At 37.8% G+C, this 13201-nt stretch overlaps 1 protein-coding gene across 3 annotated transcripts in view; it reads left to right on the top strand.

The window, feature by feature from the left end:
* The window catches only part of trpc1 (transient receptor potential cation channel, subfamily C, member 1), a 204226-nt gene extending 194260 nt beyond the window's left edge, over positions 1-9966 (top strand). For all 3 annotated transcript variants that reach the window (XM_065294676.2, XM_073813193.1, XM_065294675.2), the window contains exons 13-16: positions 4846-5036; positions 5271-5472; positions 5806-6000; positions 9532-9966. In XM_065294676.2, the coding sequence (XP_065150748.1) occupies positions 4846-5036; positions 5271-5472; positions 5806-6000; positions 9532-9759 (816 nt within the window). In that variant the 3' untranslated portion in view covers positions 9760-9966. The remainder of the gene's footprint in view (positions 1-4845; positions 5037-5270; positions 5473-5805; positions 6001-9531) is intronic.
* The last annotated feature ends 3235 nt before the right edge of the window (positions 9967-13201 follow it).

Below are 13201 nucleotides of genomic sequence, written 5' to 3'. Positions count from 1 at the left end.
ATTGGTCTCTCTAAAGCCCTTTTCACACAGAAATTCCGTAAAATACACGTAAAATGCATCCTGGATTTTTCCGGAATAGTTAGAGTTTTTGTTCGTTCACACTGCCAAGATTACACGGCATCTGATGGTCCCGGAAAGACACGTGACATGTTGAAAGTCCCGCCCTCTCTTCTACGCAGCGTCTGAAGTTTGCATATTATTTATTATTTCTCTCTCCAGAAACAACTCGCGTGCATTTTTGTTTATGATAAGACTACAAAGGAGCGCGTGAATGCACAGTTCTATTCTGGTGAATGATCTCAGCTTCAGAGTGTATATTTGACAAGCTCCCTGATTTCTGCTTTGATACAGTTTTCAGACATTTCTCATCATGATTGTTTATATGCATTTAAAACCCGCATTTTGAGGAGCTGAACAATATATCTCGTTGGGATGACATGCGGGTATTTTCGTTTATTATAGCTCAAATGAGCACGTGACGCGATATTCTTTTATGCTGCTGAATGATCTCCGTTTCAACGCAGTAAGTAACGAGCTAACTTACCTGATATCCGCTTCAGTCTAGTATGCTGACATTTCTCGTAGTGAATGTTGTAAATCCCTGATTTTAAAGAGTTGAACCAACTTCATGTTGCTATGACACGCGCGTCCTCACTACGGCACGTGCGTCATTGTTTATGCGTCTCATATATCATTTCCTGATAACTGCTTCAATCTAGTTTGCAACATTTCTCGTGGTGAATGTTTATATACATGTTAGTTTGCAACATTTCTCGTGGTGAATGTTTATATACATGTTATCTCTCGTTGTAAGGAGCTGAACCATAACTTGTGTTGTGATGATGACGCGCGCGTCCTCACTTCGACACGCCCTTTATGGCATTCTTGTTCACACAGAGGGTTACCCGCGTATCTTACTAGGTCCTCTTTCCGGCAACGATCCCAGAAGATTAACGGAACGAGTTTTTGTTCACACAGACGCTTGTCTGGCAATTTTACGGGTATTTTCTGGGACCAGAGGTCTGTGTGAATGAGGTATAAGCGAGTTCCCAATTCGTCGGTCACGACGTGACGTCTCCGTTCCCTCCTTCAGGGAACGAGGGTTACATCCGTAACCAAGACGTTCCCCTCTTGATTTGCTCCCCTATTTAATCCTCTTGTATTCAGTGTCCTGTGCTTGTGCATTGTTCTATACCTGTGAGTATTCTATCCAGTTTAGTAAAAGCAAGTCTAGTCAAGTTTTTGTATGTTTAGTGTTCAGTCTAGTTTATTGTTAAGTGTATCCAGTTTAGTGTTTAAGTGTAGTTTTGTGTCTTGCCCAGTTTAGTGTTTATTCCTTCTCATTTAGTATTCCTGTTTGTGTTGTTTTGCCCCCTCCTGGGTTTTATTTTCTGTTTTGTATATAATAAAAGTCTTTTGTGTATATCCACCGCCATCTGCACTTGGGTTCATCCACCACCATCCCTAACAGAATATTCCAGGTTAAAGATGAAATGAAAATGCTGTAATCGTGTATGTGTGTGTGTGTGTGTGTGATATATATATATATATATATATATATATATATATATATATATATATATAACGGTTAGTTCCAATCCTTGATTCTGATTGGTCAATAGGTGTGCTTTATTCATGATAAAACACGGCTATGAACGCTTTACCCAACGGTTCTGTTTATCACTGCGCCCTTAGCAACCACACGTATAGGTTTGTTGCTTTTATTTGAGCTTTCATGCATTTTACACATTGGAACACATTTTTGTTCATGGTCAAGGACTATTTTTTCTAGCGGAAGGAATGCTTTTTATGGATTTAACTTCATGAAAGTTTTTCTTTAATATTGTGTTGTAACCGTTTTATTATAGCAATAAGGCACTTGAGGCAAGTGCTGTATCGTGAATAAGTAACGGCTGAAGGTAAATATGTAAAGTACTTTACATATAAAGTATATTTGGTGTAATACAATGTCCCCATCTTACACCGGGTGCAATGCGATGCAAGGCAAGTGTTTTTTGCTAGTTTCAGCTTGACGTAGTTATAATTTTCAGTTTTCACCACTAGTGCCATGTTGTTTAAATAGCAAATGCACTTACTCCCATCTTTTTGCCCATGGGTGTGCTGGTCTGATAATATTAATGTGTACATTTAAAAAGTAATGTGTTACTTTGCTCGTTACTTCAGAAAAGAAATATTATTACGTAATGCGCGTTACTTGTAATGCGTTACCCCCAACACTGATAAATACCATACATAAAGCAACAATATACAATAACAGACTGAGACTATGGCAAACAACAGGGTATAAATAGACTTTGGATGCATCCCAATAGGGTCTGGATCCTTTAAGGCCAAGGACTTTGAAGGCAAGGCTCGATATTTGAAGGTGGCAGCCTCTAAAGGCCACAAAGCGAACTGAAATGAGACGGTCTAGCCTACGGGGGAAGTTGCGTCACTTGCTGTTCCCGCCCACTACGCTTGTCAGCGAGACACAACAGCTGACCTATCAGACTTTAAAAAATAAATATGGATTTAATTTTATTTTATTTTAGAAAATATAACACATTGATGCAGATTAAACTATCCAACAGTATGTATAATTCAGCAACCTTAAAAATATACAAAAGCAAAACGCAACACGCACAATATTGCAGCAATAATATTAATTTGCATCACTAAAACATCATTTATAATAGTAAAACAGGGTTAATATATTCACCAATAGGCGAGCACACAACGTGCATACTCTCTGCTTATTACCACACAGGGACACACAGCAGCACACACAAACATGCCAAGAATATAAAAAATGAAAAAATTATAATGGAAAAGATTATTACGGTGTACATAAAGATAAAAATGCCATAATCAGAATCAGAATGACCTATTGCAGTAATGACAAAATATGCAATTGCTTTCCTCTTTGAATATGCGTTCAGTCTTTGCTCTCACAAATTCCGGCATGTAAATAGCGAATCCACTTTTAAAGAGAATGTGTAATGACCCATTGCCCCAACACACCCATGACTGATAAAGAGGATAGGTACAACCCCTGGACCATGTTCCTGCCCCACCAACCACTTTTTGTGGTTAAACTGGCAAAAGTGGATTCTGACATGCTTAAAGTGCATCTGCGCCATTCGCTTTAGACTTAGATTGTTAAAATAGGGTCCAATATGTTAACATGGTTTAAATATTTCAAAAACATATTTTTGACACATACTGTACATTATTGTTGCTCTCTCTGTCCAGTCATTTTAAAACGCATCTCTCTCTTATGCTGCATTCAGACCAGCCGCGGTAGAGGCGTCAAGCGCAAGTTATTTCAATGTTAAGTCAATGCAAAGATGCATTGACGCGCGTCTGGAGGTCTCGCGGCGTGAATGAGGCGTTTAGTGCGGTAGATGCGATTCCGCCTCATTCGTGCGTCTAGTTCGCACGAATTGAAAAACACGCCGCGTTAACCAATCAGGAGCTTGCTCTAGTAGTGACGTGGTTACAGGAAGCAAGCGGAGTTGCAGAAGCCCCTCCCATGACACGAATTTCCGCGTGAATGTCTCGATGACTAGAATTTCACACACGGCTTTCACGGGCGAATGAAGCGAGTAAAATGTTCAAGCGGCAAACTAGATGCGGTAGACGCGAATTTGACGCCTCAAGCGCGGCTGGTGTGAACCCACGGTTATGCAGTTATGTGGGGGGTGTCTATCGAGCCATTTTAGGCAGGCTCTCTTTAAGATAGAATAAATCATTTTGTTTGAGACTATGTAACTTTGCTGATCAACACACTAAAGAAAAAGGAAAACATGAAATTGCATCATATGACACCTTTAGCTACTGGATGAGCCAATGTTACTACAATGATGTGTCAGGCTGGTCACATGAGCATAAGACTTGCCAAGTATTACAGTTGAGAAAACCAGACAAATCCATCCTAGTTTAGAACAGGATCAGTGGTTTCATAGAGTTTCACTAATATACACCCAGTCCCCTAGAGTTTAATCACGAGTACGTAAGTCAACAGGATTTACCCCAAAACATTCAGAATGGGGGTCATTTCATTTTAATCGGGGGCACACTTCCTTGTAAAGTGAGAAACAGACTGAACAACTAAAACCCATTTGAAATAGACCAACACATGGCTGTCCTGTCTACAACTACAGCAAAACACATACCTTATGCCTGTAAACAAGAGTCTTCAGTTCCACCAACAATGCAATAATCATAACAATACATACCAGAGAGCAATAAACAAATGTAGGTCTGTAGCAGTGTACTCACCATTAATACAGCATTAATAATAAGGTGAGAGTAAAATCTCCATGTACATGGCGTTACATGGGTTATTTTGGGGATGCTTTAGTATAAATTAAATTTTTTTTATATTATTTTTTATATTATTATGTTTAATGTAATAATGCATTCAATTTTCAGATTTATATTTTAAAGATCTTTTTTTTACCATTAATGTAGTAGAGATCAGTAGTTCCTTTCCTCTGATTTAAATACTGCTAATGAGATTTGAAGGGCATGCTGTGTCATCTTAAGGGGGCATATATTTTCATGCTATTCATTGTTAATTTGAAACAGTTCTTTAATGTGGACCCCTGACTAGCGGCAAATTTGCGAAAGCTAATGGTGTCCAAAAAAATTAATAAACAAGAAAACATTTTGATCCTGCCAGCGTTCTGCCAGGCTTCCATCATTGTGAAAGTACATGTGTTTTTCTTTATTAAAGTCAGTATTGTTTTCTGTGATCATCGACAGTGAACCACAGATGCTGTTTAAGGTAGTCATTTAAAAAACCTCTGTAGATCCATGTGGCTCAAGTACTTGTGCTTGCAGATCTCCATGGGCCAAATGCTTCAAGAGTTTGGGAAGTTTCTTGGCTTGTTCCTTCTGGTGCTCATTTCTTTCACCATCGGCCTGACACAGCTGTACGGAAAGGATGAGAAGGATCCAGCCAGGAGCAAAGATGAAAACAAAGACTGCCAAGGCATCTTCTGTCAGCGGCAGAGCAACGACACGTTTTACACGTACTTCATCTTTCTTATCTCTTTTACACTGAGAGTCAGGAATCTGAAATGTCAGCCAAAAATATAAATAATGTTCATAATGTTTTATGAACTTTCTTCTTTGGAACACAAAGATATACAATTGAAGCTTAATAAATAAAGCATTAATATAAGCAATTGTTTTCAAGTTTTAAGGTTCTGAGTGAAAAGTAAACAAAAACATTTACCTGAATCATTAATTTTCTACTTTTACAGGTTTATGGGAACATGTTATGCCCTCTTTTGGTACATTTTCTCCCTGGCACATGTGGCTTTGTTCGTCACGAGGATCAGTTACACAGAGGAGCTGCGTTCATTTGTCGGCGCTCTTATTGTCGGGACGTACAACATTGTTGTGGTGATCGTTCTTACCAAACTCCTGGTGGCTATGCTGCACAAGAGCTTCAGACAAATCGCTGTGAGTGGCCTTTAGAAATGTCAAAAATTTCACAATTTAGTATTGATGTATGCCAAGTTATCATTTAGTTATCATCAGCCAGACTTATTTTTGTGTTAAGCTCTAGGATTTTTGATTGTGATTGTTTAATTCAACATTTAAATTCATTTTTAATGCTGTGGGTGCTCCAAACCTGGTAGGGGCAGCAGAGAGGCAAACTTTGCATTGCAAAAAATGTTAACCTCATTGTAGACCAAATTAACTTTTTGTGAAAGTTCATGAAGATAGTGTGAAGACATTAACCAGACAGTGATCTACTGCAGGGTGTTCACCAATGATTTTATCTGCTTGCAGAACCATGAAGATAAGGAGTGGAAGTTCGCCCGTGCCAAGCTGTGGCTCAGCTACTTTGATGACAAATGCACTCTGCCTCCACCTTTCAACATCCTCCCCTCGCCCAAGACTGTTTGTTATCTGCTGGTCAGCTTGAGCAAATGGATCTGTTCTCATACATCCACAGGCAAAGTCCAGAGACAGAACAGTCTCAAGGTACATCACAGACTGCTGGTTTTGTTAATATGAGCTCATATCTGTCTGTATTTAATAAGGTTTCATATTTTTTAAGGTTGATTTACTAGTTCTGTAAGATAAGCTATCCTTATAAAAGCATCGGTGTACTTGAATATTGGCTACCTGGAATGCCAAACATTGAAGCCATATAGAGATTTTCATTTTATTTTCTAGAATGATTCTGGTTCTTGTGTTGGCCGGTGCTCAGTTTGTGCATTAATAAATCTTGAAACAACCTAATCCATCTTTACAAGAACAAAAAACTTTTTTTTCCTCCTGCAAGATTGAGTTACAAGTATCTGGCAACCTCACAGTATGGTGAGGACATTAGGTCTAATACAGTTAACGTGTGTATGCACAATTTTGTGAGTGAAATGTGCGTAACATTTTGTAGTAAAATTCATTTTAAATGTGCGAAATGATGGAAGAACAATCAGACCATAATTTAAACCACACAACAGTATCTCTGCAATAATCATGTACACTATATTCACATACTATAAGTATTGTAATTTATTTAATATATCACTGATATACAATATTTATATATTGTTTTTTTCACATATTAGGAATAATATGTATAGATACAGATGTGTAATGAGAGGTCCAAACAACAATCACTGGTACAAGACCCTTTTATTTATTTTATTATACGGATACACGTCTCTGGTGAAACCATATTAAAGGGACATTCCACTTTTTTTTGAAAAAATGCTCAGTTTTCAGCTCCCCTAGAGTTAAACATTTGATTCTTACCGTTTTGGAATCCATTCAGCTGATCTCTGTGTCTGGCGCTAGCACTTTTAGCATATCTTAGCATAATCCATTGAATCTGATTAGACCATTAGCATCAGGCAAAAAATTACCAAAGAGTTTCAATATTTTTTTCTATTTTAAACTTGACTCTTCTAGTTACATTGTGTACTTAGACCGACAGAAAATAAAAAGCTGTGATTTTCTAGGCAGATATGTTAGGAACTATACTCTCATCCTGGTGTAATAATCAAGGACTTTGCTGATGTAACATGGCTGCAGCAGGCGTAGTGATATTACACACTGCCCAAAAATAGTGCCCTTGGTTACTTTCAATGGCAGGAGACTATTTTCGGGCAGTGCGTAATATCACTATGCCTGCTGCAGCCATGTTACATCAGCAAAGTCCTTGATTATTACGCCAGAATGAGAGTATAGTTCCTAACATATCTGTCTAGAAAATCACAACTATGAATTTTCCATCAGTCTTAGTACATGATGTAACTGCAGAAGAGTCAAGTTTTAAATAGGAAAAACATTGAAACACTTTGCTTAATTTTAGCGCAATGCTAATGGTCTAATCAGATTTAATGGATTGTGCTAAGCTATGCTAAAAGTGCTAGGGCCAGACCCGGAAATCAGCTGAATTAGGGTGACCATAAATGGCATTCTTACGGGACGTGTCCTGGTCAGGATTTCTGTGCATCTTCCGGAAGTCGTATTTGTCGACCGCATACGTCATAGAGGATTATTATTATTGTTACAGAAAAGCAACGGTTATATTTTAAGGTAAGGTAAGAATGAAACTATGATTGTATGTCTTATGTTTTTAACTGAATGGTGTATGCAGTCAACAAATTCAACTTCCGGAAGACGCACCGAAATCCTGTCCAGGACGCGTCCGGGAAGAATGCCATGTATGGTCACCCTACCTGAATGGATTTCAAAACTGTAAGAATCAAATGTTTAACTCTAGGGGACCTGGAAAATGAGCATATTTTCAAAAAAAGTGAAATGTCCCTTTAACGGCCTTTGTTATCCTAAGGGCGTTTTAAGAGTTTCATCATAACTGCCCCCCTCCTAAAAATTGACCACTTCAGAAGTACAAAAAAATGAGGGTGACCATACGTGCCATTCTTCCAGGATGCATCCCGTCCAGGATTTTGTGTTCGTCTTCCGGAAGTCGTATTTGTCGACCGCATACGTCATTGAGGATTATTATTATTATTACAGAATAGCAACCGTTACATTTTAAGGTAAGAATGAAACTACGATTGTATATCTTATGTTTTTAACTGAATGGCGTATGCAGTCAACAAATACGACTTCTGGAAGACACACCGAAATCCTGGACGGGATGCGTCCGGGAAGAATGGCACGTATGGTCACCCTAAAAAAATGCTAAATTATTTTACCCCATGGTTGAGTCAAATATAAACAAACCCAACCGTTAGTATAAACGAACCCTGAAAATCCCAACGGTTGGGTTTGTTCATTGTTTACTAGCCCCTAAAATGAAGCAAACCCTTAAAAAAGCTTGAACATGATGACAAAGAGATATACAAGCATTCTTATTCTAACCTTACCCATCAAATCTGTGCCAAGTAAAATAAATGTGGAAAATTTGAAGTTCTCATTCAAGAAAATAATATTAACTTACCTACAAACCTGGTATTTACATTTTGATAAAAATAGTCTGACTGACTACAAAGGAAAGAAGGAGCATTACAGTGAGTCATGGGACCATTGTGTAAGGGGCAGGGTGTATGACTGAAAAGGGTGCACAGGATGAGTTACAATCCATCTTTAAGTTTCAAATATATCCAGTTATGTAAATTATGTAAAATTTATTTTAACAGGAAAACTTGTAACTTTCTGTCTACTATAACTTCCATTATCAGACAATGATTTACCTGTAAAATTGTATTGGGTCCAAGTCCCCTTTAGTAAAAAGGGTGTAGTGACCCTGATGATGGATCCTAGATCTTTATCTTTCTGTGCCCGGTTGCATGAAACTCCTTAAGTGAGGGTTTCCCTGAGGGAGAAAAAATCCCTGAGGTAAGGGATTTATTTAAGAGCGTTGCAACAAAGGTCTTAACTGTCACCCTTACCTAAGTGTTTATACTAAGTATTTTACGATAGTCTCTGCCAAAACACGGCAGCGGAGAAGCAGTTGCTACGGTTACAAAATCTCACAGCGTAAACAAATCAACGCACGCAGCTCAACAGACGGCGAATTTGTGTACAATGAAACATCGCAAATAACAGACTGTAAAGTGCCGCATGCATGAATACTCACAGTAATTCAAACTGGAAACACTTTATTTTGACGGACGATCAAACCGCCATTCTTCTGATAAATGCGCATCACTTTTCTCTAGGGATTATTTCGATTGTTAGAAATGCGCGTTTGTGCTTCATTTTCTTAAAAAACCATAAAATCAGCCATCGCGTGTGACGTTAAGGGACCTGTTTTAGTCCCTTAAGTTTTTAAGGGAAAATGGGACTTAAGGACTTTGTAGCAACGCATAGCAGAACTTAAGGTAATACTTTAGCATTCAAGGGTAAATACTTATTGACAGCCTTAAGGTTCACTTAAGGGTTTTTCTTGCAACCCGTTTTTTATTAAGGGTACCCTTAACCTTATATTTAAGGGATTTCTTAGCTTAAGGACTTTCATGCAACCGGGCACTGGGCCTTTACATTAGTGGTGTATAAAGTGAGTATAAGCTAGTGTAACCTTTCATTTGTTTTCAGGAATGGAAGAACCTCAAACAGAAGAGAGATGAGAATTACCAGAAGATCATGTGTTGTCTTGTGCACCGCTATCTGACTTCCACACGCCAAAAGATGCAAAGCACAGACCAGGCCACAGTGGAGAACCTCCATGATCTGCGTCAAGACCTCTCCAAGTTTCGCAATGAAATGAGGGACCTTCTGGGCTTCCGCACCTCCAAATATGCCATGTTCTACCCCAGAAGCTAAGCCATGCCTATTTAGTAAATGCTCAGCATGCAAGGCAAATCTCTTCTTCTGTTTCTTGGGAAGATATAAAGTGATGAAAATCTTGGGACTCTACTGGAATCGTATTACATTGTATATTCTACGCCAAAGCCTCCAGAACCATAAAAGTTATGTAATATTCTTGCGCCCTACTTGTTTTCTAAAATTGTGAAAATTCTTTTCAAATAAATAATATTTACTATGAAGAAATTATTTATATGTACAATTTTTCTTGGTATTGAGCACCTTTTAGAGTGCTTTATGCTTTTTAGGTATTGCTGCCAGAAAAAAATGGTCCCAAATGTCACTGGGGTGGTAGCCTTTCCAAAAGCACACCTTTGAACCTAAAGTTCCTCAGAGGTACATATTGGTACCAATACTTTTTTTTAACAGAAAACACAAAAACTTTTTTCTGAAGAGAAATGTTCTTAAAATACGTTTACCCAGACCATGTATTATGGTAAAGGTACAATGTTTAAGGTTGCTATATTTACTAACCAATTTGATGGTTTTACTGTGCAAGATGAGCAAAAATCTTGAAATGTCTGTCTACGGGAAATAAAACGGTCTATTGCTGTATACACTAAATTCTGCTGGGTTATTTTTAACCTAATGCTGGGTAAATATTGGACAGAACACATGTTAGGTTATTAAAGCAACACTAAAGAGTTTTTGCTTTTTGCTCCCCCTACAGGTTGGAAGCGGAATTGTCCATTACCACAGTCACAAATAATTTAGCCTGGCTTTGATTGGATTGTAGGTCTGCCGTAAAAAAATGTTTTGTAGTTTTCACTCGAACTACAGGACCGCAACCCGATGGTTGGAAACTTCTTCAGTGCGGTTTTGGCCGATAGAGGCTGCAAAGCGTATGTGAAAGTTTCGAGTGGATGAATGACTGAAAGTTTTTTGGAAACATTATTTTAAGGTAAAAAAACTCTTTGGTGTTGCTTTAAATAAACATATCCTGGCTTGTTTCAACTCATAGGTTTATTTATAACCCAACGTGTTTTGTCCAATATTTAACCCAAAATAACCCTGCATAATTTAGAGGCGGATCACACAGAACGTGTTTCTGGCAGGCGGCTTTTTTGAATGGTTTTCTATGGGCAGTGAGCATTTTGCCCGCAGTTTATCTACGCCGAACGTCTCCCGTTTTGGCCCCATCCCATGCCACGCGTTTTTGCAGGAGCGCTCTAAGCGGAAAAGCGCCCGACGTCATCTGGGTTTTTTTATTGTCCAATCGAATGAGGGGAGAGCCTTTCACCCTTCCCTATGGAAGGTATTTTTGGACTTTTTTAAATTAATTAATTAAATTATATTAAATTATAAAATAAAAAATAAAATCGCAAAATATGTCCCAAATTTGAAAATGAAATGCTAAAATAAAAATTAAAACATTATATTAAATTATTTCAGATGTGTAAAAATACGCACATACATAACAGCGGACCAGCTTCTTTTAATGTTTCTTCCTCCTTTGAAATGTAAACAATCCACACGTAAGCTCGTACAGTCTAAATGTTGCTCACTGCCCAGCTCCATGTACAGAGGGTAGACGCACATTTCACCGTGACAGCGCCACCCGGCACTTGTTGGCCAGTACAATCCACCCAGTAGCCTATCTGTACAGATGTGAAGCTAAGATTCATCCAAACAGTCGCTAAGTTTGGCTAAATGGGTCTAAAAGTCGCTAGATGTAGCAATAAGGTCACTGAGTTGGCAACACTGCTTCAGCCAATCTTCTTTTTTTAAGCAAGTAAGCCCCACCCACTGATTAACATTGAATTTGCATACAAGTTGAAAATAAAAATGAACACGAAAATTAAAACGAAAATGAAAAAGAAAAACAGAACATAAAATTAAAACTGAACTTTACATTTTAATTTTGTCCCTATTATTGCTTGGGCATGAATAAAAAGCCTTTTAAAAAATGTATTTACAGATTCCTTTTCAAACTTGCCTTTTTATTTTAATATTGTCAGTCTTGACTCAAGATTATATTGAAAATGAAATGTCAAATCATCAATTTAATTAAATTTTTCAATTTGGCCGGAATGATGCTTCATCACGTTAAAAAATGAAAATGAAATAATTTAATATAATGTTTTAATTTTAACATTTCATTTTCAAATTTGGGAGATATTTTGCGATTTTATTTTTTATTTTATAATTTAATTGATTATTTTATAATTTAATTAATTAATTTAAAAAAGTCAAAAAATAGCTTCCATACTTCCCTTGTGGTGACAGAAGTTTAAAGTAGCATGCTTCAATATTTGATTGACAGGACGGCTGCCTCTGTGGTTGCCTACAGTAGCAACATGAAAAACGCATCGCGATGCTCTTTTCTGAAGTCATATAAATAAAGCCGTGCTGTCTGCCTCACATTTTCAAGCTTTAAAATGCTTTTGGTGTAATCAACCGCTTAGGGGCATGCACACCAAAGCTTTTATGCTCGCAGCCAGAGCATGTTTTCAATTGTTTCCAATGGAAGCTCTGCGTTTTTCAAAAAAGCCAGCAGCTAGCGGTTTTCTTTCGCGCTGAACCACTGAGCGTCGAGCTGAAAAATATTCAACTTTGGGTGAAAAGCTCCGCTCGTCAATGTCAGTTCTCACACGGCCGTCCAATCACAGTGGAGGAGGGGCGGGACATTACCACAGCAACCAACAGGCTTACAGCTGAAGTATCACTCAGCTGAAAAACAGCTGGCATTCGACGTCCTCCTGGCGTTTTCATCCGCGTTTAAAAGTTTTGGTGTTCACAACCCCTTAGAGTGTATACTGTATGCTTAAACCTTCATACTCCTCTGTATTTGTAGGCGAGGCATTTTTTGACAAACTTTTCTGTTGTAGTTTAATGCAGGTGGCAAAACATTGTACCAAAATGTATTATATTATTCATATTTATCCACCATATTTAAATATCAACATTTTGTCACCATCTACAGAATGTACCCTACATGTGGTCCAAGATGCTAGAATAGATTCCAGCCCTGTGACCCTACAGAGGGCAAGCAGGTTTAGAAAATTGATAAATTATCGTGTCAGTATTCATACTGTCATTTATCATGAGGCCATTTAAAGCAAAAACAGGCTATTTATAATGTAGTAAATTTTAGCATATTGGCTCTGTACAGTAAGTGCTTATTAATGAGTTAAATGCTGTGCCCTTCATAGTCAAGCACTCTGTGCCTCAAGCAATTTAAGAAAGATGTTCTAACATGACCATATCAACTGCCCAAATATTTCCAGCTTTAAACTTTTTTTGAAAAAAGATCTTGGGTTGAAATCTTTCTACATAATCGCAAATAATATGCACAGCAAATAAACACACATACAACAATAATCAGTGTCAAAACTGATAATGGACTTTATTTTCTCTCATAAAACAAATAATTTATAACTTAATATCATAATAGAATTAG

This window comes from Paramisgurnus dabryanus, chromosome 22, assembly GCF_030506205.2.
Source record: "Paramisgurnus dabryanus chromosome 22, PD_genome_1.1, whole genome shotgun sequence".
Classification (NCBI taxonomy): Eukaryota; Metazoa; Chordata; class Actinopteri; order Cypriniformes; family Cobitidae; genus Paramisgurnus; species Paramisgurnus dabryanus.
This window is presented reverse-complemented; position numbering and strand designations above follow the sequence as displayed.